General features: G+C 47.9%; 1 protein-coding gene across 2 annotated transcripts in view; it reads left to right on the top strand.

Moving 5' to 3' along the window:
• ADAMTS14 (ADAM metallopeptidase with thrombospondin type 1 motif 14) overlaps positions 1-24906 on the top strand; it is a 96126-nt gene that overhangs the window by 22765 nt on the left and 48455 nt on the right. For both annotated transcript variants that reach the window (XM_068982060.1, XM_068982059.1), the window contains exons 3-4: positions 3503-3659; positions 8986-9176. In XM_068982060.1, the coding sequence (XP_068838161.1) occupies positions 3503-3659; positions 8986-9176 (348 nt within the window). The remainder of the gene's footprint in view (positions 1-3502; positions 3660-8985; positions 9177-24906) is intronic.

Below are 24906 nucleotides of genomic sequence, written 5' to 3'. Positions count from 1 at the left end.
GCTCAGTAAGACAGTAAGAGTGTCCCTGCAGAGACCAGGTTACATCTTGAGAGGGGGAGCTCTCTGTCAGTAGAGGCATCCAAGCAAATATCAGAGGTCCCCTGACTAGGGTATTGAAGCCTGAGACTGGGGCAGACATGGTGATCTTGGAAGGGGGGCGTGAGCTGGAAGGGAGTGCCTTGTAGCCCAGCCCATTCTGCCCGCATCTTTCTGTGCCCTGCAACCCTCATGTGAGGCCATGAGGTCTGGTGGCCATGGTGACTCAGTGGGTGGTGGGGTGCAGGGAATGCCAGATTCTGAAGGATCCTCTGGGGCAGTGGGTTAACCAAGTTCCAGAACAGGGGAGGCTACGGTGAAGTGACCCAGTGTGTGTGTGTGTTTGTGGGGGGTCGCTGAATGGAGTCTTCTGCCCCTTGGTCTAGAGAACTCTTCTCTGCTAGAGGAGAGGTGTGATGGACAGAGAGAGAGCAGCTGCAACCCTCGGTGAGCCTGGGCTTGTGTGGGTTTGGCCTGGATGAAGCACAGGTCATCTGACTTCTGCTGTAAGGGTCTCTTGCTTTGCTTGTTGCAGGGGGGCTTCAGTGGGGTGGGAGCACTGACCTTGGTGATTAGACAGGCGTACAGAGGTGGGATGGGGTGGATGGGCAGGGGCCTTGGTGGAGAGTGTCTCTTGGCAGCTGAGCTACAGTAGCTTTGGGTGGAAAGCCCTGAGCCCTGTTGCCCTGTGTACCTGGAAGACTGGCTTCCTTCAGGGGCTGTGCATATCCTCAGTGGCAGAGGCTCTTCGACTTGGCCATCACTTATGCAGGGCTTCCCTGGTGGCTCAGATGGTAAAGAGTCCACCTGCAGTGCAGGAGACCCAGATTTGATCCCTGGGTCAGGAAGATCCCTTGGAGAAGGAATGGCTACCCAGTCCAGTATTCTTGCCTGGAGAATTCCATGGACAGAGGAGCTGGGCAGGCTACTGTCCATGGGGTCGCATAGAGTCAGACACGACTGACTGACTAGCACACTTTCTGTGCAGGTTTGGCATAGCTTCTGCCCATGAGCCTGAATGCCTCCCCAACCCCACATGGGCCCTCCTGCTCCTTCATCTGCATCCAGGTCCCTTACCCGCTGTGTCCTTTCCAGCTCCTGTGGGTTTCTTTTGCCACCCTGTCAGTTTCTCCCTTCTTTCACTATAATAATTACCCTCCTGCTGGCCATGGGGATTGAGCAAGAACTACCAATCCCTGGGTGACCGTGTGAGTCAGGCCAGACTGACCACAGGTCTCCTGGGCTGTATCAGATGGGACTATGCAAGGAAAGCCTTCTTGTCTCTGGTGTCAGAGCAGAGATGTAGCTGTGAGAACATACCTTGTCTGGGAGAGTGAAGCTGATGCAGAGGGCCCATGAGGAGGGTGCGGAGAGAGCCAAGGCATTGGGCCCCTCATTTCCAGCGCCTGCACCTGCCATGGTTTATCCAGCGACCTATATGCTCCCCTTTGGTCCAAGAGGGTGCAAGCTGAATTTCTGCCCCTTGCAACCATGAGCCTGATGGGTCCCTGCCCATCAGGTACACCTGCCAGAGCAGGTGTTTGGCCATCTTCTTCTCTGTAGTGTCCTCCCTTCAGATGATGAACAACTCACAGCCGAAGTCTGGGCCTCATCATCTGTTTTTCACTGCCCTGGGCACGTGGCAGGTGCAGAATTTAAAAAGAGAAAGCACTTTAAAAGAAAGGATGCCTGCTTAATATAGAGTTTGATGTTGACATTTTAATAAGCAGACTGGAGCTTTTGCAGACAGTTGAGCATCCCCTGATAAAATGGTTACCCTGAGGAGCTCCAGACTTACTCCGGTAATGCTGCTAATTTCCCTAGAAGACTTTTTGGCCTCCTGATTGGTGCAGAAGGCAGCTATCTTGGTTTTGATCCAAGATGGTGTTGGCAGTTTGATGAAGAGACATAGCTGGGAAGGACAGGAGGAAGATGGGCTGCTCCAGGAGGTTCGATGTCGTGTGTGCAGGGAGCCCTGAAGGGAGTTCCCTAAAAAGCAAGCTCAAAACGGGCTGAGGTGGGAAAACTGGTGGAATTTAGTTGCATAAAGTAATGACTGCTTTAAAAAGAGGCAGCTCCTATTCAAACAGGAAGGCCCAATCGATTTATAAAAACAGTTTCCTTCATTCCCTGTTTTGTGTTCACAGCTGCATTCCCAGTGTCTGGCACAGGGCTGGGATGTAGTAGGCACTCCATAGGTGTTTGTGGAATGAGTGAAGGAATTCAACAAGTAAGTATTTATTAAGCATTGCCTCCTATTTTCCAGGCACCGTGGCGGGTGTCCCTCACTGCTTTATAGAGCTGACGTGTGCGTGGGGGCGGGAGGCTATATAGCTACACATGTATTCACACACATTTCATTATATGTTTCATTTACCCCTGTGAATATTGCCTTCACTTGGGACCTAATAACATGTTGGCTGGGCTCGGCCAAGGTTATATTTTTATGTTTTTTTTTATTTCCAAAGCCAGCACTTGATATTTTTAAGGAACTCTTTTGATGCAGGTGAAAAATCAGATGAAAACATGGAGCACACACTCCTGGGGCACTGTCCTCGCTCGTTTATTGTCAGCAAACACAAGCTGCACACATACATGCTTTAAATCTGAAATAACAGCACTCTTTGCTGGAATTGGGGTCCAGTGCCCACCTTAGGGGGACTTCCCAGGTGGCACCGATGGTAAAGAACCCGCCTTCCAATACAGGAGACGTAAGAGATGCAGGTTCAATCCCTGGGTCGGGAAGGTCCCCTGGAGCAGGGCATGGCAACCCACTCCAGTATTCTTGCCTGGAGAATCCCATGGACAGAGGAGCCTGGTAGGCTACAGTCTATGGGGTTGCAAAGAGTTGGACATGACTGAAGCGACTTAGCATGCATGCGCCTTTGTTTAGAGGAAATGTGACGTGGAACCCCATGAATGCACAGCACAGTGAAAGTGGATCTGTTATGGACACGATGGGAGGGAGGGAGAGAGGGAAGGAGAGAGTGGGATGAACGGAGAGAGTAGCGTGGAAATATCTACACTCCCTTATGTAAAGTAGATAGCCAGTGGAAATTTGCTGTATGACTCAGGGGACTCAAGCCAGGGCTCTGTGACAACCTAGAGGGGTGAGATGGGGAGGGAGGTGGGCGGGAGGTTCAAGAGGGAGGGGGCATAAGTATACGTATGGCTGATTCATGTTGATGTATGGCAGAAACCAGCACAATATTATAAGGCAATTATCCTTCAATTAGAAATAAAGAAAAAGAAAAGTGGCTCTGCTTTGCTTGTGATGGGCATGCGGGCCCTTGCTTGGCCGCCTAACACCCTCTTCCCACTTCCCTGCTGGCATCCAAGCCCCTAGAGGAAGAGCCTGCTCTCGCGTGGTCACACTCATTTGCACACTCACGCACACCTGTCCTGCTGTGTGTTCACATCTCTGCTCTCTCCCCTTCCCCCCCTGCTTGCCGCATCCCTGGTTCAGGCCGGCCTCATCCGTACGGACAGCACCGACTACTTCATCGAGCCCTTCCAGCGCGGGCAGCGGGAGATGGAGGCCGGCGGGAGGAAGCACGTGGTGTACCGGCGGGAAGTCGTCAGGCAGCCAGGGACAGAGCCGCTCGGGGACCTTCACAATGAAGGTAGGCTGTGGTCGGGGTGCCAGGCCTACCTGCCTCCACATCGCAGGGATGTTTCCAGGTAACTTCTGGCCTGCGCTTTGCAACTGCTGGCCTCAGTCTTCCCATTGGTGTAATGGCTCTGGGCCGTACAGATTTACTGCACCCGCAGGGAAACTGCCCTCTGTTTTAGGGGCTGTGATAGCAGGCTGGAGGGGCCAGAGGAGCCACCGGAGTCCCCTGAACAGAGGTCCTTGAGTCTCGGAGCGGCTCAGCGTTGCTTTGCAAGGCTATTCTTCTGCCAGGACAGAAGGTGGAATGACTGCAGTTAGCTTCTCCCCCTGGAAATCATCTCCACCTCTGGGAACCACAGGAAGGAGGTTTTTAGGGCACTCGTAGGGAGACTGCCTGGGGTCAGGCCATCAGAGTCAGCTCTGTGTCCAAAAGACCATTTAAAAATCCTACCTCCAGGGACTTCCCTGTGGTCCAGCGGTTGAGAATCTGCCTGCCAGTGCAGGGGTCACGGATTCAATCGTTGGTCCGGGAAGATTCCACATGCCAGGGGGCAACTAAGCCCATGTGCCCCAACTGCTAAAGCCTGCATGCCCTAGAGGCTGAGCTCTCCAACAAGAGAAGGCACTGCAATGAGAAGCCCGTGCGCCACAACTAGATAGTAGCCCCCACCTGCTGCAACTAGAGGAAAGACCATGAGCAGCAACAAAGACCCAGTGCAGCCAAAAATAAATGGGTAAATAATTTTTTTTAAAAAAGCCTAAATGTGAAAAAAAAAAAGAAGATATCCTACCTCCAATACTGTTTACTATGTGACCTTAAACAAGTTACTTAACATCTCTGAACCTGTTTTTCTAATCTGTAAAGTCATTAGATGGTCATTGCTAACTCTGAGGTTTTATGTGTTATAATGTTATAAATGTTGTAATGTGTATAGAACTCTCAGCATGGAGCTTGGCACGTGGTAGATGTTTGATGAATGGTTGCTCTTGTTAAGGCTTTGTTACTAAGGTAACTGCTGCCATGTTGGGGTGAGAGTCTCTGAGAGGGGCCTCTGTGTAGCCAGTGAGCAGCATCAGAGCCTGCCCACCAGCAGTACGCTGGACCCATGGTTGAGCCAGTGAAGTGATGAATGTGTTGTGTGCTGGTCCTAGGCCTGTGCCAACTTCATAGTCCAGCTGAGCTTTGTCTCAAAGCCCCTTTGGCCATGAGGACATGCATGGATTCCACCCTCATTCCTGGGTGGAGTCTGGCCATGAGTGACACCCCCTCCTGCCTGGGCCCTGGCAGAGTTGGGCCCAGTGTGAAGGAATGCCTGGAAACCAGTAGTCCCCATGTACAATGCGTCCTTTGAAGCCTCAGCTGCTCTCCCCGTGTTGCTCTTAAGTGACGCCACACTTATGTTATGACGGTGGAGGGCTCTGCAGTTATGTTATGATGGGGGAGGGGTTGGGCGGAGCCTCGGGTGGCTGGGCCGGGTTTCAGGAGCTCAGTGGTGACCCAAACTGTTACCTCCACCACTGCTGGAGGGAATGACGAGTCTCCCTTGGGGTCTGTTTTATCTGAGGCCAGCTCTGAATCAAAAGACCACAAATCCTCCCTTTTGAGAGAGACCTTGGGGAAGTTCTCCTCCAGGGCTGTGAGCCTGGAACCAGCCCTAGTCGGCCACCGTGATCAACGACGGGGAGGCTGAGACCACTGAGCTCCGGGTGGGGTTCACGCCTTGAACGCTGCCCTGTCTCCCCCTCGTCGGGTTGCCTGGCTGTTCCTCCTGCAGGGGGTGTTGTGCCCTGGGCCCATCTGGGTTCTTCCTTAGGAAGACAAGGGTGATAGGGAACTTTCTTGGAAACCTGTGACTCACTCTGTTATTTTAAGGCGAGCAGCGGGTCTGAGCCTGGAATGTGAAGTTCTTTTGGGTGTGCCTGTCTCCACTTAACATTCTTGGTTAAGGTGAAAGGTTTGACCTTGAAGGCTGTGCCCTGCACGTTCCCATGCTCCTAATGTCCTGTCCCTCCTCAACCCACAGTCCTCTGTAGCCCTCTTCCCGCCATCTAGGTCACTGGAACCTGGATGCTTGTGTGCCCGTGGCCAGAATTCTGGCTCCTTGGCTGGGGTTTGGGGCCACCAAACACCAGGGCAGTTCATCCCCTCAAAGGCAGCGAGCCAGCCTGGGGCTTAAGGCTGCTGTTGCTGCCTTTTTTCAATTGAGAGAAAATCCATATAAATATATACAATGCAGTTTTTTTTTAACCTATATTCACAGTTTTGTGGGATCACCATTATTGTGCTCACCATCACAATTACATCCCACATTAATGGATCACCGTCACCATTATCTAATCCTAGAACATTTCCATCACTCCCATAAAAATACCGCATGCCCATGAATCAGCTGTCACTCCCATTTTCCCCTTCTCAGCTCCCTGGCAGCCACTAATCGACCTTCTCTCTCTGGAGCTTTGTCTCTTTCGGACATCCCCTATAGACGGAATCATACAGTCTATGGCCTTTTGAGACTGGCTTTCTGTCGCTTAGTGTGCAAAGTCAGTCTCCGCTGGCGCGTGTTGCAGTACTCCACTCCTTTTCATGGCAGAGTAATATTCCACCCCGTGGGGAAACTACATTTTGTCTATCTGTTCATCTGTTGGTGGAGATTTGGGTTGTTTCCATTTGGTGGCTATTATGATAATGCTGCCGTGAACATTCATGCACAAGTTTTCATGTAAACATATGTTTTCCATTGTTTTCAGTATATACGTAAGATGCTATAAAGATGTAGGTCCTGTGGTAATACTGTGTTTAACTTTTGGGGGAACTGCCAAACTGTTTTCCAAAGCAGCTGCACCATTTTACATTTTCTCGGGGCTTCTTGGGTGGGCTCACTGAAAGTTTCTGGTGACCTGCTGCCCCCACCCTTCCCTATATGCTTTGAGAATTCCCTATATGTGGCCTGAAGGATGAGAAACACACAGAAGAGGGTGTGAATGGATCTTCTCCAAGGTCTGTGGCTGATGTCAGCAGGCCCTCCGCAATGCCTCTCACTGTTTTTTGAGAGAGAAATCTGGGTGGGCCCTGTTAGGGTGTGATAATGGGGAGTGGCAGGCCTGGGTTTACATTCTGGATGTTTACCATGAACTTGCTGTGTGACCTGCGATGAGTCAGGTGACCTCTCTGAGCCTCCCTTTGATAGACCTGGCAAGGAGAGCTGTGAAGAGTCAATTCCCCTTTTCCCTTGCTGTGCTGAAACCTCCAGGCACTGCTCCTGTGTTGGGAGTGGCTATTATCATTCAACTCACTCCATGGAGAGAGCCTTTGACCTTCCTCCTCCCCTGCTGGGGGTCTCTTCCACTCTCCCCCAGGAGTTTGTCTCTGGGCTGCTGTGCTCACTGTTGGGCTCAGATAGCAGGGCCGCCAGGAGCTCTGTGCAGTGTCACCTGCCAAGCGAGAGGCATGGCCTCAGGGGCAGTGAGGACGGACCCCGGCCCAAGCCCTGCTCGCCAGCCTGTGCATTGCTCAGAGGGCCAGCTGCCCATTTCTGGGCTCTCCTCTAGGCACAGTGACCATGCATTCCCCAACTCTTAAATCTAGGGCATGGTAGATTCCTTTGCATGGCAGTGCCACTAACCAAAGGGGAAATAGAAACAGCCTGGAGCACTGTGATTTCCTTGCTCCGCACTCAGCCTTCAGTCCCTGGAGTACCCATGTGCATGGAGGCTTAGAGGCAGAACTTGGGTGCGCATCGCGTCTTCCCTGAGGGTCACCATACTGTGGACGGTAGCTCCTTACCGTCAGTCACAGTGGGCCGTGCGGTCCCCATGCTCCAGCAAGTCTCCTGCTCCCCCTCCGGCCGGCTCAGGTGTGCCCTCCTCCAGAAGCCTCTCCAGCTCCCCCGTCCCGGTTTGGGTCTCAGTGTGGCAGCTGGCCCTAGTCGGTGCTACTGGCTGGTACCTGATGGTACTCTATTGTTACTGCCCAGTCTCTTATCTGCCACCTGCATTAGGCAGGGCAGCTCAAGGACAGGGTCCTGCCTTCCTCACCCACCACCGTCCGCCCTGCTAGTAGTGTGGGGCCCCTTCTGCAGCCACACCTCTGGAGATGTGCTGGGACTGTAGTGGTGGCATCTTTAGAGCCTCAGCCCCATCTTGCAGGTGAAGGGGTTTTGAAATAACTATGGATAAATGAATATTCTTAGAAATCAGTGCACAAGAATCAGAGCTTCAGGGTGGGATGGCAGGAGAGTCATTAAGACATTTGAAGCTTTCCTGAGAGACCCTTGCCTCCTATCCTGCTTCCTATGGTGTCCTCATGTACTCCTCACTCCGCTGCCCCAGCAAGTGTTGCTCCGGTCCTTATTTGGGCTATGGTGTAAATGACTGATAACTGCTTGAGATGGTACCTTTCTAAATAGCCATATGTTTCAAAGCATGACCTTTTGATTCAGACAGACCTGGACATGCTACTTTGAAGCTTAGCTTGTTTACTTGTATAATAGAGTCAATATTCTGACAGCATTGTCTTTAAGGATTGGATTGGATTTGATTAGGAGTCAGCCAACTAAAGTCCATGAGCTAAATGAGGCCTACCACTTGTTTTGTAAATAAAGTTTTATTGAAACCCAGAGACACTCATTTGTTTATATATTGTCTGTAGCTGCTTTTATATTGCAGTAGTCAAATTGAAGAGCTGAGATGGACCAGATGAACCACAAACCCTAAAATGTTTACTATCTGATCCTTTACAGAAAAGGTCCTAGATTACGTCATATAAGTTAATAAATGCTGGTTAAATAAATAACCTTAGCTAAAAGGTCAAAGCTGTGATGGGGAACTTTGGAGTTGCTGGCAATGATTGAGAGGGATTTGAGGGGCATGGGGCATCCTCCAGGGTTCCCTAAAATGCCCTCCGTAGGCCACAGTAATACCACAAAACATTTTTTCCTGTATGATGATGTTTCTACCCACTGCCATCTTTGATTTTTACAGCAAGCATGTCTGGCAGGATATCAAGGATTATTCCTTCCTATGTCACAGGACAGGAGGGGAGCCCAGAGAGGTGGAGGGGCTTGGGCTGGGACGTGACAGGGAGATAGAACTGAGCGGGAACTGGAGCCTGGGCCGGTTCTCACCTCTCCACTCCTCACTGCCTCAGAGATTTGACACACCCTCACGTCAGGGAGAGGGCTCATGCCCACCCATTACGTGGCCTGGCACAAACCCTCTTGCTGTCAGAGGCAGGGGAAGGGGTGCTCGTGATGGGGACCGGTCGATCAGTGGGCAGCATCATGGTGACAGTTCCTTTCGTGGATTTGAACTTCCGTCTCTTCTCGTCCTGGTTCCAGCTTTTGGCCTGGGTGACCTTCCTAATCTGCTGGGCCTGGTGGGAGACCGGCTAGGAGAAGCAGAGCGGAAGCGGCGACACGCCACGCCGGGCAGCTACAGCATCGAGGTGCTGCTGGCAGTGGACGACTCGGTGGTGCGCTTCCACGGCAAGGAGCACGTGCAGAACTACGTCCTCACTCTCATGAATATCGTGAGTGTGCCCAGGGCCTGGGGCTGGGTGCCGGGGCTGGGCTGGGGGGCCCTGGCGCTCGTCTGATGGTTTGGTGGCGCTGGTTTTCCCGGTGGGCTCAGGGAAGTCACTGCCTGCTCCCGTGTCCAGCTGAACGGGTTCCATGTTGAGATGAGCCTGAGCTGGCCTGGCGTCCATCCTGGGCCTTGGCCTGTATCAGCAGCATGTGACTGTGCTGAGGTACCTACAGGCAAACTGGAGCTTGTGGTCAGTGGTTTCTGGGCTTGGACATATTCAGAGCCTGGGTCAGGTGAGGCTAGGGGTCCCGCTTGTTTTAGAGTTGAAGGGGTTTCCCTGAGATTCATCATCTGGGGAAAAAGCCCAGTCCTAGGCTAGAGAGACTGGCCTCTGGGCTGTCATGTTAGCAGAGATCCCAGCCCCCCAGTGCGTGGCCCTGGGTGTTCACTGAGATCGGACAGGCAGGGAAAATGAGGGTTCTGGGTACATTTTGAGACAGGTGAAGCTGTGAGTGGTTACTGCTCACTTGTTGCCAGAGGTGCTCATGCAGAGATGCACGGCTCTTATCATGGATAGGCCAGTGTTGTTTTTTTTTTTTTAAAGAAAAGTCAGAAATGCAGAGAGTTTTTTTTTTTTTAACTTTTTGTATGGAAAATTTAAATTGTGATATCTAAGTGAAACTCCTAATTTTTAAAATGCTAAAATAAAAACGCTGTGAATGCTGAATAAAACCTATCTACATGTCCCATTTGGCCTCTGGGCTACAGATGGGCAGCTCTGACCTAAAGGCGCAGAGATGAGGGAGACCAGAAAGGAAGGGAGGTGGAAAACATCAGAGGTGGGCTCTGCACTGGTTCTCTTCTGACAAGAGGCCTTTGTCGGAAGTGCCTGTGGCTGCGGCTCTGGGAGGACGGGGACCAGTCTAGGTGCAAGTGGGGCCAACCGTGGACGTTGATGATAATGTGACCTTCATGAGGGGAGCGGTAGCGCATTTCTGGGAATGGAACTGCTGATGAGCAAAAGTGCCAACCCCATGTCATGCCAACCCCCCGGCAACATTTATAGCAAAATAAAATAGCATGATGCTGCCTGTGCTGTCTGGCGTCTATAATCCAGCCGCACGGGAGGTGAGGTAGCTGCTGGGAGGGCACGCGGCCAGCCCCTTGTTAGCTGTGTGACCTCAGGCAAGGGACCTGTATTCTTCCGACTCTGTAACTTGCAAATGATGGAAAACAAACTCGAACTAGATTAAGGAAAACAGGGCTATAAATATGGGCCAGGTTGTGGGAGAACAAGATGGAACTGTTTAAAGTGTAATCGGTACTAGAGGCTGACATGGAGTCTTCAAGTCCTCTTCACATTCTAATTCTCTTGACCAACTTCTCAAAAAGATGGATTCTGGCTATGAGCATTATGAAGCTGACTTTTTTTCGCTCCAATTTTTAAAAATTGTGGTTAATTTGCAATGTTGTGTTAATTTCTGTTGTATGGCAAAGTGAGTCCATTGTACATGTATATATACACACACATTATTTTTTAAATACTCTTTTCCATTATGGTTTATCAGAATATTGAACATAGTTCTCTGTGCTGTACTGTAGGCCTCGTTGTTTGTCCATTCTGTATATGAACGCTTGCATCTGCTAACCCCAGCCTCCCACTCCATCTCGCCCTCAACTCTCTACCCTTTGGCAACCCCTCGTCTGTCCTCTATGTCCGTGATTCTCTTTCTGTTTCAGAGATAGCTTCGCTTGTGTCATATTTTACATTCTACATATGAATCAGTATCATATTTTACATTCTACATATGAATCAGTATCATATTTTACATTCCATATATATGTGATATCATGACATTTGTCTTTCTCTTTCTGACAGTACGGTAATCTCTAGTTGCATGTTGCTGCAAAGGCATTCCGGAGAAGGCGATGGCACCCCACTCCAGTACTCTTGCCTGGAAAATCCCATGGACGGAGGAGCCTGGTAGGCTGCAGTCCATGGGGTCACTGAGAGTTGGACATAACTGAGCGACTTCACTTTCTCTTTTCACTTTCATGCATTGGAGAAGGAAATGGCAACCCACTCCAGTGTTCTTGCCTGGAGAATCCCAGGGACGGTGGAGCCTGGTGGGCTGCCGTCTATGGGGTCGCACAGAGTCGGACACGACTGAAGCGACTTAGCAGCAGCAGTGGTAGTCTTTCTTTCTTTTTTATGGCTGAGTAATATTCCATTGTCTATATTTACCACCTCATCTTTATCCCTTCATCTGTTGATGAATATTGAGGTTGTCTCCACGTCTTGGCTCTTGTGAATAGTGCTGCTATGAACATAGAGGCATATGTATCTTTTAAAATTATATAGATAGTATTGTCTGGATATATGCCAGGAGTGAGATTGCTGGATCATATGGTAATTGTGTTTTTAGTTTACCAAGGAACCTCCTTACTGTTCTCCACAGCGGCTGCACCAACTTACATTCCCACCAGCAGTGTAGGAGGGTTTCCTTTCCTCCACACCCTTCCCAGCGTTTGTCATTTGCTGACTTTTTAATGATGGCCATTCTGACTGGTGTGAGGTGGTACCTCACTGTAGTTTTGATTTGCTTTTCTCTAATAATTAGCAATGTTGACGATCTTTTCAGTGAAGCTGATTCTTACTGCGATAGCTCCCTGACCAGAGACAAAAGAAGTTTCCCCTTGAGTTCCCAGGCCAAAGTTCCTGGAGCAGGACTCTAAAATTTGAGTCACACGACCACTCTTTGGACCAATCACTATATGTTGGAGAAGGACAGAGTTTCCCAAAGGACAAGAGGGACTGGACACAGGCATGGGCCCTGCAGAAATTGTTCTGAGCTCACCAGGCACCCCAATCTGTGTCTGTTATAATAATATTTAATCCCTGAAAGCCTCCATTTTTCATAATATTGTCTGCTCGTGGGTTGAATGTGTACGAGGTCTTTAGCACACACCTGGTGTGTAGGGTGTACTCAAGCAGTGTGTTCTGCATTCTTCTAGCTGTATTGTCTTTGTGTGTTTGTGTGGTTCTTTGTCTGAGTCTCTGAAGGTGGAGTCCTTGAGGATGAGAACTTTGACTTAGACTTTTTTTGAACCCCCAAGAGCACACAGCATGAGTATTTAATGCAACACCTGATAGGTGATCAGTAAATGTAGAAGTGAATGGTGTCAATGGGAGAAGCAGGGAGCCAGCATGGGAAAAGGGGGAAACAGTATACGTCTGTCTGCAATGCCACTGTGAAGAAAAGGGCAAGGATAGAGATCCGCTCCAATTACAGGAGCCCCAGGGAGGGGAGGAGTGCCAGAAAGCCTGTCCCTTGCCACTTCTTTGTTTGAATACTAATTCTGTTATTCTTGGGGACTGGGATTCGATCCCTGGATTCCCTGGAGAAGGGAATGGCTACCCCCTCCTGTATTCTTACCTGGAGAATCCCATGGGCTGAGGAGCCTGGCGGCTACAGTTCATAGGGCCTCAAAAAGACAGACATGACTGAGCAAATAACACACACACAGACAGCCTGTGGTTAGCAACTCAGAGAGCAAAGGCTACCACTTGCTGCTATTTGAGAAAGAGAGGGAGGGTAACTATGTGTATGAACACACCCACCTCACTGGAGCACTTGACCACCCATCCAGACTGTAAATTGCTAGTCAGACCTAAGACCACACAGCTGAATACTAATCCCATTAGTCAGAGAGCCAAGTTGGCCCCTGGAGCCAGCAGGTGGAGAACAGGAACAGGGGGGAGGGACTGGGGAAGGGGCCAGGGGAGCCCTTAGGAAGCCCTGAGTGTTAGGACCCTTGGTCCTGGATCGGGAAGACCCCAGGAGTATCAATGAGCTCTATTCACAGCCCCAGAGTTTGCTAAAAAGATAATTTTCAGAAAAAAAAGCATACAAAAATAAAAACAGGTGTCGTGTGAAAGATTTTTAGTTCAGTTCAGTCACTCAGTCATGTCTGACTCTTTGTAACCCCATGGACTGCAGCACACCAGGCTTCCCTGTCCATCACTAACTCCCAGAGCTTGCTCAAACCCATACCCATTGAGTCAGTGATCCCATCCAACCATCTCATCCTCTGTCATCCCCTTCTCTTCCCACCTTCAATCATTCCCAGCATCAGGATCTTTTCAAATGAGTCAGTTTGCTAAAGTGTTGGTGGCCAAAGTATTGGAGTTTCAGCTTCAGCATCGGTCCTTCCAATGAATATTCAGGACTAATTTCTTTTAGCATAGACTGGTTGGATCTCCTTGCAGTCCAAGGGACTCTCAAGAGTCTTCTCCAACACCACAGTTCAAAAGCATCAATTCTTCAGCACTCAGTTTTCTTTGCAGTCCAACTCTCACATCCATACATGACTACTGGAAAAACCATAGCTTTGACTAGACGGACTTTTGTCGGCAAAGTAATGTCTCTGCTTTTTAATATGGCTTGTCATAGCTTTTCTTCCAAGGAGCAAACATCTTTTAATTTCAGGGCTGCAGTCACCATCTGCTGTGATTTTGGAGTCCCCCAAAATAAAGTCTGTCACTGTTTCCATTATTTCCCCATCTATTTGCCATGAAGTGATGGGACCGGATGCCATGATCTTCATTTTCTGAATGTTGAGTTTTAAGCTAACTTTTTCACTCTCCTTCACTTTCATCAAGAGGCTCTTTAGTTCTTCACTTTCTGCCATAAAGGTGGTGTCATCTGCATATCTGAGGTTGTTGATATTTCTCCCGGCAATCTTGATTCCAGCTTGTACTTCATCTAGCCTGGCATTTCGCATGGTGTACTCTGGTGGCTCAGATGGTAAAGTGTCTGCCTGCAAGGTGGAAGACCTGGGTTCAGTCCCTGGGTCAGAAAGATCCCCTGGAGAAGGAAATGGCAACCCACTCCAGTACTCTTGCCTGGAAAATCCCATGGACAGAGGAGCCTGGTAGGCTACAGTCCATGGTGTCGCAAAGAGTTGGACACGACTGAGCAAATTCACTTTTATTTTCACTCTACATATAAGTTAAATAAGCAGGGTGACAATATACAGCCTTGAGGTACTCCTTTCCCAATTTGGAAGGAGTCCAACCAGTCAATCCTAAAGGAAATCAGTTCTGAATATTCATTGGAAGGACCGATGCTGAAGCTGAAACTCCAATACTTTGGCCACCAACACTTTGGCAGAGAACTGACTCATTTGAAAAGACCCTAATGCTGGGAAAGATTGAAGGCGGAAGGAGAAGGGGACAACAGAGGATGAGATGGTTGGATGGCATCACTGACTCAATGGACATGAGTTTTGAGCAAGCTCCGGGAGTTGGTGTTTGACAGGGAAGCCTGGTGTGCTGCAGTCCATGGGGTTGCAAAGAGTCAGACACGACTGAGTGACTGAACCGAACTGATGTTTAACTTAATAAAGGAAAGAGAGGGGAGAAGAGGCTCCATGGGAAGGGCAGATAGGTTTCTTTAGGAAAGACAAGTGGACTTTAGGAGAACAAGTAGGAAATAAGAAAGTTTGTGATGATACGTGTTTATTCAGGTGCAAGTGGTCTTTCTTTTTTTTCTAATGGCCATGAAATTCCCCTGGGGAGAGGATTTATAGCAGATCATTTTCTCGGGAGTTGCTGCTTTGTCAAAGGAGGGAATTTCTTTTATATATATACAAAATTTATTGTTTTAATTGAAGGATAATTGCTTTACAGAATTTTGTTGTTTTCTGTTAAACCTCATCATGAATTAGCCATAGGTATACATATATCCCCTCCTTTTTGAAACTCCCTCCCAGGAATTTCTGAGATGCTTTATTTCTGCATCTGTTGAATCTCAAGTGTCTTCAGCTTAAAATAATATTTATACCAACTCTGAGTTCTGAGTAGGTCCCCACCCAGGCCAGGAGTGGGACCCTGGGAGTGACCCCAGGAAGTGAGTGGATGTGTGTGTGTCCTGGAGGGACCATGGCCAGTTCGTGAGATCCCTGCTTGGGGTGGAAACTCACGTGTTGTAGGTTTTGCACCACTATGTGCCCTTGGGAAGGCCCCCACCAGACACACGGGCACTGAAGACCCTGCAGGGGGGCCTGCTGTGGAGCCTGTTTCCATGGTCTCGGTTCTGTGTCTTCTCAGAGGTTCTGGAGTGCTGTTGGAGGCTGGTTCCTTGCTCACTGCTGCCTTGCCCTTGTGGGTGTGGGAACAGAGGGGTGCAGCTTCCCACAAGGGCTCCTTCCTCTCGGGAGAAAGGCTTAGGGCACTGAGATGGACCTCGCTTCAGGAGCTGCTGCCTTGCAGACCTCCAGCTGCCACAGGGGGAAAGTGAGGTTTGGGGTTCTGACTTTTCTGGGGGACAGCAACCAGCCAGCCCGAATCCCACCTGTGACCATGAGTGGAGGGGCCTAGACAACCTGTCCCTCCCCGGAGATCAGCAGCTCATCCTATCCATTGTGTGGAAACCTGTATTTGGCTGGGATGCTTGAAGGCCCGCTTCCCTTCGGGATCTCATGAAGCCAGGAAAAAGGGTGCCCCTTTGCTCTTCCCTCACGGCACCTGCCTGCCTGTGACCATTTCTGATCCTGGTTTCCAGGGCCAGGGGTGGCCTGGTGGGATCAGAGAGAAGAGATATGGTTCCCAGGGTGGATGGGCGGGGCAGAGCCCTTTGCGGAACTCAGAATGATCTGATCAGGTCCCAGTCACTGCGGCTCTCAGGGGCTTCTTGCGTCTCACTTTTCTTTTGTGTTAACCTGGGGATGTACCATAAATATTCATAGAGCTTCAGATGTTGGGCAAGGACTCCTCAGCCTTCCCTCACATTCTGCTGTGTCCTGGATGGACTTGGCTTTCTCTGTGCCTCGGTTTACCCATCTGTGTAGAGGATGTTTCCTTAAGGCTTCTTAAATCTCAGGGCAAGGGATCATGTTTAAAAAGTTTTATTAGAATATAGTTGATTTACAATGTTGTGTTAGTTTTAGGTGTCGGCATAGTGACTCAGTTATTCGTTGTTGTTCTGTCACTGAGTTCTGTCCGACTCTTTTGTGACCCCATGGATTGTAGTCTTCCAGGCTCCTCTGTCCATGGGATTTCTCAGGCAAGAGTACTGGAGAGGGTTGCCATTTCCTTCTCCGGGGGTTCTTTCTGACCCAAGGATCAAACCCTTGTCTCCTGCATTGGCAGGTGGATTCTTTACCACTGAGCCACTTGGGAAGCTCCCAATATATTCACTCTTTTTCAGGTTCTTTTCCTATATAGATTACTACAGAATATTGAGTAGAGTTCCATGTGCTATACCGTAGGTCCTTGTTGGTTATCTCTTTTGTTATATAGTAAAGTATGTTTGTTTAATTCCAAGTTCCTAATTTATCCCACCCTAGCACCCGCTGTTTCCCCTTTGGTAACCATAAATTTGTTTTCAAAATCTGTGAGCCTGTTCCTATTTTGTAAATAAGTTCGTGTATATCATTTTTAATTAGATTTGATGTATGAGTGATATCAGGTGATATTTTCTCTGTATTTTCCTTTTCTGTCTGACCTAGTATGATAATCCCTAGGTCCATCCATGTTGCTGCAAATAGCATTATTTCATTCTTTTTTGTGACTGAGTAATATTCCACTGTATATAGTTACCACATCTTCATCCATTTCTCTGTTGATGGACATCTAGGTTGCTTCCATGTCTTGGCTATTGTAGATGGTGCTGCAATGAACATTGAGGTGCATGTATCTTTTTGAATTATGGTTTTCTCTGGATATACACCCAAGAGTGGGATGGCTGGGTCATACGATAGTTCTATGTTTAGTTGTTTAGGGAACCTCCACACTGTTCTCCATAGTGGTTATATAAAATTACATTCCTACCCTCTCCAGCCTTTATTGTTTATAGACTTTTTGATGATGGCCATTCTGACCTGTGTGAGGTGATAACACCTTGTAGTTTTGGTTTGTATTTCTCTGATAATTAGTGATGGTGTGACATCTTTTCATGTGGTTTTTTGGCGACCTTTATGTCTTCATTTTGGCCACACCACAGGGCTTGTGGGATCTTGGTTCTCTAACCAGGGAGGGAGCCCATGTCCCTTGAGTGGAAGCATGTAGTCCTAACTACTGAGCTGCCAGGGAATTCCTTTCTTGTTGTTTAGTCACTTGGTCATGTCTGACTCTTTGCAACCCCATGGACTGCAGCATGCCAGGTTCCCTCTCCTACTCTCCCAGAGTTTGCTCAGCCTCATGTCTATCAAGTCAGTGATGCCATTCAACCATCTTGTCCTCTGTTGTCCCTGTCTCCTCCTGTCTTCAGTCTTTCCCAGCATCAGGATCTTTTCCAATCAGCTCTTCGCATCAGGTGGCCAAAGTATTGGAGCTTCAGCTTCAGCATCAGTCCTTCCAAAGAATATTGAGAGTTGATTTCCTTTAGGATGGACTGGCTTGATGTCCTTGCAGTCCAAGGGACTCTCAAGAGTCTTCTCCAGCACCACCATTCAGAAACATCTATTCTTTGGTGCTCAGCCTTCTTTATGGTCCAACTCTCACATCCGTACATGACTCCTGGAAAAACCATAGCTTTGACCATGTGGATCTTTGTCAACAAAGTGATGTCTCTGCTTCTCCTGAGAGATGTCTGTTTAGATCTTCTTCCCATTAGAGCTGCCCACATGGAGCTGCATGTGCTGTTTGTGTGTTTTGGAGATTAATCTCTTGTCAGTTGGTGTGTTTGCAAATATTTTCTCCCATTCTGGGTGTTGTCTTTTTACTTTGTTTATGTTTTGCTTTGTTGTGCAGAAGCTTTTAAATTTAATTAGATCCCATTTGTTTATTTTTACTTTCACTTCTATAGAAGGTGGATCAAAAAAGATATTGATGTGATTTATGTCAAGGAGTGTTTTCCCCTTAAGAGGTTTATAGTGTCTGGCCATACATTTAGGTCTTTGATCCATTTTGAATTTATATGTATGGTGTTAGAGAATGTTCTAATTTTATTCTTTTACATGTATCTGTCTGGTTTTCCCAACACTGCTTATTGGATAGACTATCTTTTCTTCATTGTGTATTCTTGCCTCCTTAATTGACCACAAATGCGTGGGTTTTCTAGCCTGTTCCATTGATCTATATTTCTCTTTTTGTGCCAGTACCATACTGTTTTGATTACTGTAGCTTTGTAGTATAGTCTGAAGTCAAGGAGCCTGATTTCTTTCAGCTGTTTTTCTTTCTTAGGATTTGTTTGACCAAGGGAACCACTTGAAATGTAAGGGGCAGTTTTCAGCATTTAGTGAGTGTCTGGTGTGTACATAGTATTACATATGGACTCCTGTCCTAGGGGACCTTTGAGGGCAGTGCAGAAGGAGATGGTGTCCCTGTGGACTTCTGGAAACAGGAAGGCTATCTGGAGGCATTTGGTGCTGAGCCCGCCTTGGCAGGGAGAGGTCTGGTAAGATGAAGAGTGTGCAGGCCAAGAATGGTGGCAGCAGTGTGAAGGGGAGGTGGCAAATGCCTGCAGAGAACTCTCGGGAGGGTAGCTCTGGCAGGATGGTCCATCAGGCAGTAGCATGGACTCTCAAATGGAGAGAATGCATGAAGAATAGTGCCTGATGGCGGCACACAGGTGGATATATGACAGGGACAGATGGATGCCAGAGGCCAGCTGAGGCTGTGATAAGGCAGCAGAAAGAACCAGGACTCCAGGACTCCAAGCTACTGGCGAGTATCTCAAATATCACAGTGTTATTCCAGTTCCTACCGCATGTCAGACTCAGGGCTGAGGACTTGATGGGCAGGCTTCTCGCCTCCTCACTGATGCCTTGTACAAGTGATGTTCTGCAGGTCTCAGAAGCCGAGTGACAAATGGCAACACTGGTATTCAGACTCTTCACTGTCTGATTCCAAAGTTAGCTCTTTTGTCCCACTGCTGCTGAGGCAGGACTTGAGGTGGGAGGGTTGCTGGGCTCCCAGCTCTGGAGGTGGGAAGCACGCTGCCCCTTTGCAGAAGGAACCGCTTCCTGAGATGGGTCTCCCTGGCAGAGTCAGGATCATGAGCTTCACTGTGAGACATTCTTGATCTTGACTCCTGGCTGTGGCCGGACTGGCTGGTGCAGTCAGGTACCCTCTCATTGCCTGGGGTGATGCACCAAATCCTCTCTGGGATGAAGAATTATGTGGATATGAGTTTCAGAGATACTCCTCAGGCCTGGAGCCAGAGCAGAGGGAGGTGAGAAGGCAGAGAGGCCCTTTCATCAGTCCTCCCCAAGCCAGTCTGTGGCTGAACCCCTCTTGGCATCCCCCCTGTCTGGGTGATAGGCCCCCTGCCCACCTCAATCCCTACCTGCCCCACTTGGCTCTTACTACAAAGATGCAGAGCACCAAGGCCTCTCAGATGCCCTGCTTGGAGAAGCTTGGCACCCCTTCCAGATCCTGGAGGTTTGGCTCTCAGGCCTAGATCTAGGTGCCTCACCCAGGAGCATGGCTTGCTGTTGTCCCTAACTGTGTTAGATATTCATCATACCAGCTGGTTCAGAACAGCACAAAGACCTCTTTCCTGCTGACAGAGTGTTGCTCTACCAGACCTCTTCCCTTCAAGGGTATGTGAGCAGCTCGACCTCCCTGCTCACTGGGAGGATGCAAATCCCCCTCCTCCCTCGCTTTACGTCCTTCCTCTTCTTTTGTCTCTCCCCGAGGAGCTTCCCAGTGCTTGGACAGCACTCAGAGACCACTTCCCCACAAAGCAAAAATTCATTCAGTTTAAGACAGTGGTTCTTGACTGGAGGCAATTTTGCACCCCAGGGGACACTTGGGAGGGTTTGGAGAAATGTTTTGAATGTCACAGCTGGAGCAGGTGGGGTGTTCCTGGCATCTGATGGGAGGGGCTCGGGGATGCTGCCAAACACCCTCCAGTGCACAGGATGCCCCACAAGAGAGAATCGTCAGCATCAGAGTGACCTTAGTGACCACGTGTGACCCCCTCCCCTCCACCCCCCCGCCAGCCTTACAGTATAAATCTGGAGTTCCCTGGTGGTCCAGTGGTTAGGGCTTACGCTTTCACTGCCGAGGACCTGGGTTCGATCTCTGGTCAGGGAGCTAAGATCCCATAAGCTACGTGGTGCAAGCAAAAAAAAGGGGGGAGGGTATTATGATCTCTAGTTGCCCCACACAAGAAGTCCACTGGGTAAACAGCGCCCGCCAGAGGCCCAGTGCTGTAATTTCCGGCAGGCATTCCTGGCAGGAGAGACGTGGTAATGAAGAGGACTGCTCCTGTGTGAAGAGAGCCTGACAGCTCACCAAGGGCTCTCGTCATGTCCAGCTTCTCCTTTGCAAGTATGGGACACTCTGGAGGCCAGACTCCTGAAATCCTGATTCTGGTCTGATCTCCTAGGCTGCTTCTCGGTCCCCAAAGTGCGAGGTAGCCATTTTAAACTAAGTAGCAGATGCTGTTGCTTGAGCCCATGCTGTGCACCAGGCGCTGTTCCAAACACTTGACTCCTGCCTCACCTTCTGTCCTCAGGCCTCCACACACCCAGAGTGTGGCTCTTTCCAGGACCCCTCACGGCCCCTCTTCACTCACAGGCAGGCCAACCAAGGCCAAAATGGAGATAAAGCATTTTGGAGATAAGTCATGGGAGAGAAATGCTGAGTATTGTGGACTCATAACAGGGCCTCTGTTGGGCTGGGAGGCCAGGCTGTAGGCACTCTGGAATCAGTCTGCACAAACAGCTTAGGCATGAAGTGGCCTGAATGGCTGGGTCCAGGAGGCGATGGGAACCCCAGGGATAGCTGCACCTGAAGAGGTGTGCTGGTTAGACGGTAGCTTAAAGTGCAGGCTTGTTGTAGGCCATACCAGCCCGTGATCATGAACTTGTGGGGTGGGGATAGAGCAGCTGAGAAAGGAACAGGAGATTAAGCACCCTCCTCCCACCTTCCACCTCTGAGATCTCACTGGTGACCTCGAAGGCAGGGCCTGCCAACATGGCATATGAGTCAGCGTGACTCCCCTGTGAGGTCTCAGTGCTAGCCCAGGGCACAGCAGGGCCCAGCTCTGGCTCCTGCCTGAGTGAGTCAGCGTCTGAGGGCTGGGGGAGAACAGGGACCTCAGGCTGTGGGCAGCAGTGTATCACTGGCATACATACACGTGTATGCATGCAGGCACGTGTACAGTACAAGTGTTTACACACGTGCATATACATGTGCCCACGTCTATGTGTGTGATACGGATGCATGCACATGGGCACACACAGATGAGTTTAGACATCTGTGTAAACACGTCACTATTACCATATTTGATGAAATCAAAGACCCCATCAATTGTCAGGTCCTCTGTTATTTTATGAACTTGAGGAAGAGGGAAAATACTACTAATTAAATTCTGATATAATGCTTTCTTGGGTTTCCTGGGTGGCTCAGATGGTGAAGAATCTGCCTGCAATGCGGAAGACTTGGGTTCGATCCCTGGCTTGGGAAGATCCCCTGAAGAAGGGCATGGAAACCTACTCCAATATTATTGTCTGGAGATTTCCATGGACAGAGGAGCCTGGAGGGCTACAGTCCATGGGGTCGCAAAGTCGGATACGACTGAGCAACTAACACACAACACACAAAATGCTTTCTTATCACTTAGCATTTGTATTTGTACTTATTGGAAGAGCTCTTTAGCCTTATTTAGGCTTAGATTTTGATCATATGTTACTCATTTTTTAATACTTTGAGTATTTACCTGACTGTACTGTGTCCTCATTGTGGCACTGAGATCATCTGTCTTCATATGGCACGTGGGATCTTGTGGCCTATGGTATGGGAGCTCTTAGTTGCAGCATGTGGGATCTACTTCCCTGACCAGAGATTGAACCCGACCCCCTATATTGGGATCATGGAGTCTTAGCCACTGGACCACCAGGGAAGTCCCCTTGATCATACATTACTCTTGTACGTACATAGATGTGACAATATGGGGAAGTCAAGTATTCCCATAACTTCCTCACATTTAGAGTATTACTTGTCCAAGTCACTTTCAGTGTACGGTCATCAAAATCTGTGCTTTTCAGCACAGTATCGTCCCCTGGGCCATCAGGAGCACGAATGATGAGGGAAAAGCACGCCACTCTTCCTCTGGAATGTCATCCAAGGCACCAACACCCGTTCTTCAAGCTTCCACATGGTGTTTTTTTCTTAATTTAAATGATTTATTTTAATTGGAAGCTAATTACTTTACAATATTGTAGTGGCTTTTGCCGTACATCGGCACAAATCAGCCATGGGTGTACATGCGTCCCCCTATCCTGAACCCTGCTTCCACCTCCCTCCCCATCCCATCCCATCCCTCAGGGTCGACTCAGTGCACCAGCCCTGAGTGCCCTGTTTCATGCATCAAACCTGGACTGGCAATCTTTTCACATATGGTAATATACATGTTTCAATGCTATTCTATCAAATTATCCTACCCTTACCTTCTCCCACAGAGTCCAAAAGTCTGTTCTTTATCTCTGTATCTCTTTTGCTGTCTCGCATATAAGGTCATTGTTACCATCTTTCTAAATTCCATATATATGCATTAATATACTGTATTGGTGTTTTTCTTTCTGACTTACTTCACTCTGTATAAAAGGTTCCAGTTTCATCTACCTAATTAGAACTGATTCAAATGCATTCTTTTTAATAGCTGAGCATTATTCCATTGTGTATATGTACCACAGCTTTCTTATCCATTCGTCTGCTGATGGACATCTAGGTTGCTTCCATGTCCTGGCTATTATAAACAGTGCTGTGATAAACATTGAGGTACATGTGTCTCTTTCAGTTCTGGTTTCCTTGGTGTGTATGCCCAGCAGTGGGATTGCTGGGTCATATGGCAGTTCTATTTCCAGTTTTTTGAGGAATCTCCTCACTCTTCTCCATAGTGGTTGTACTAGTTTGCATTCCCACCAACAGTGTAAGAGGGTTCCCTTTTCTCCACACCCTCTCCAGCATTTATTGCTTGTAGACTTTTGGATAGCAGCCATTTTGACTGGTGTGAAATGGTACCTCACTGTGGTTTTGATTTGAATTTCTCTGATAATGAGTGATGTTGAGCATCTTTTCATGTGTTTGTTAGCCATCTGTATGTCTTCTTTGGAGAAATCTCTGTTTAGTTCTTTGGCCCATTTTTTGATTGGGTCGTTTATTTTTCTGGTATTGAGCTGCATGAGCTGCTTGTATATTTTTGAGATTAATTCTTTGTCAGTTACTTCATTTGCTATTATTTTCTCCCATTCTAAAGGCTGTCTTTTCACCTTGTCTATAGTTTCCTTCATCGTGCAAAAGCTTTTAAGTTTAATTAGGTCCCATTTGTTTATTTTTGCTTTTATTTCCATTACTCTGTGAGGTGGGTCATAGAGGATCGTGCAGAGATTTATATCAGAGAGTGTTTTGCCTATTTTTCCTCTAGGAGTTTTATAGTTTCTTGTCTTGCATTTAGATCTTTAATCCATTTTGAGTTTATTTTTGTGTATGGTGTTAGAAAGTGTTCTAGTTTCATTCTTTGACAAGTGGTTGACCGGTTTTCCCAGCACCACTTGTTAAAGAGATTGTCTTTTCTCCATTGTATATTCTTGCCTCCTTTGTCAAAGATAAGGTGTCTATAGGTATGTGAAATCTGGCTTCACAGGTGAATTCTACCAAAAACTTAGAGAAGAGCTAACACCTATCCTACTCAAACTTCCAGAAAATTGCAGAGGAAGGTAAACTGCCAAACTCATTCTATGAGGCCACCATCACCCTAATACCAAAACCAGACAAAGATGCTACAAAAAGAGAAAACTATAGGGCAGTATCACTGATGAACATAGATGCAGAAATCCTCAACAAACTTCTAGCAAACAGAATCCAACAACATACTACAAAGATCATATATCATGACCAAGTGGGCTTTATCCCAGGGATGCAGGATTCTTCAATATTCGCAAATCAGTCAATGTGATTTGTTAATGTGATACACCACATTAACAAATTGAAAGATAAAAATCATATGATTATCTCAATAGATGCAGAAAAAGCCTTTGACAAAATTCAACATCCATTTATGATAAAAACCCTCCAGAATGCAGGCATAGAAGGAACATACCTCAACATAATAAAGCCATATATGCTAAACCCACAGCAAATATTATCCTCAGTGGTGAAAAATTGAAAGCATTTCCCCTAAAGTCAGGAACAAGACAAGGGTGCCCACTCTCACCACTACTATTCAGCATAGTTTTGGAAGTTTTAGCCACAGCAATTAGAGAAGAAAAAGAAATAAAAGGAATCCAGATTGGAAAAGAAGTAAAACTCTCACTGTTTGCAGATGAGATGATCCTCTACATAGAAAACCCTAAAGACTCCACCAGAAAATTACTAGAGCTGATCAATGAATATAGTAAAGTTGCAGGATATAAAATTAACACACAGAAATCCCTTGCATTCCTATACACTAAAAATGAGGAAACAGAGAAATTAAGGAAACAATTCCATTCACCATTGCAACAAAAAGAATAAAATACTTAGGAATATATCTACCTAAAGAAACAAAAGACCTATATATAGAAAACTATAAAACACTGATGAAAGAAATCAGAGATGACACAAATAGATGGAGAAATATACCATACTCATGGATTGGAAGATTCAATACAGTGAAAATGAGTATACTACCCAAAGCAATCTATAGATTCAATGCAATCCCTATCAAGCTACCAATGGTATTTTTCATAGAACTAGAACAAATAGTCTCACAATTTGTATGGATAAACAAAAAACCTCA

Source organism: Capricornis sumatraensis, chromosome 10 (assembly GCF_032405125.1).
Source record: "Capricornis sumatraensis isolate serow.1 chromosome 10, serow.2, whole genome shotgun sequence".
In the NCBI taxonomy this organism is placed as follows: domain Eukaryota; kingdom Metazoa; phylum Chordata; class Mammalia; order Artiodactyla; family Bovidae; genus Capricornis; species Capricornis sumatraensis.
The sequence above is the reverse complement of the archived record's forward strand: the minus strand, read 5'-3'. Positions and strand labels throughout refer to the sequence as shown.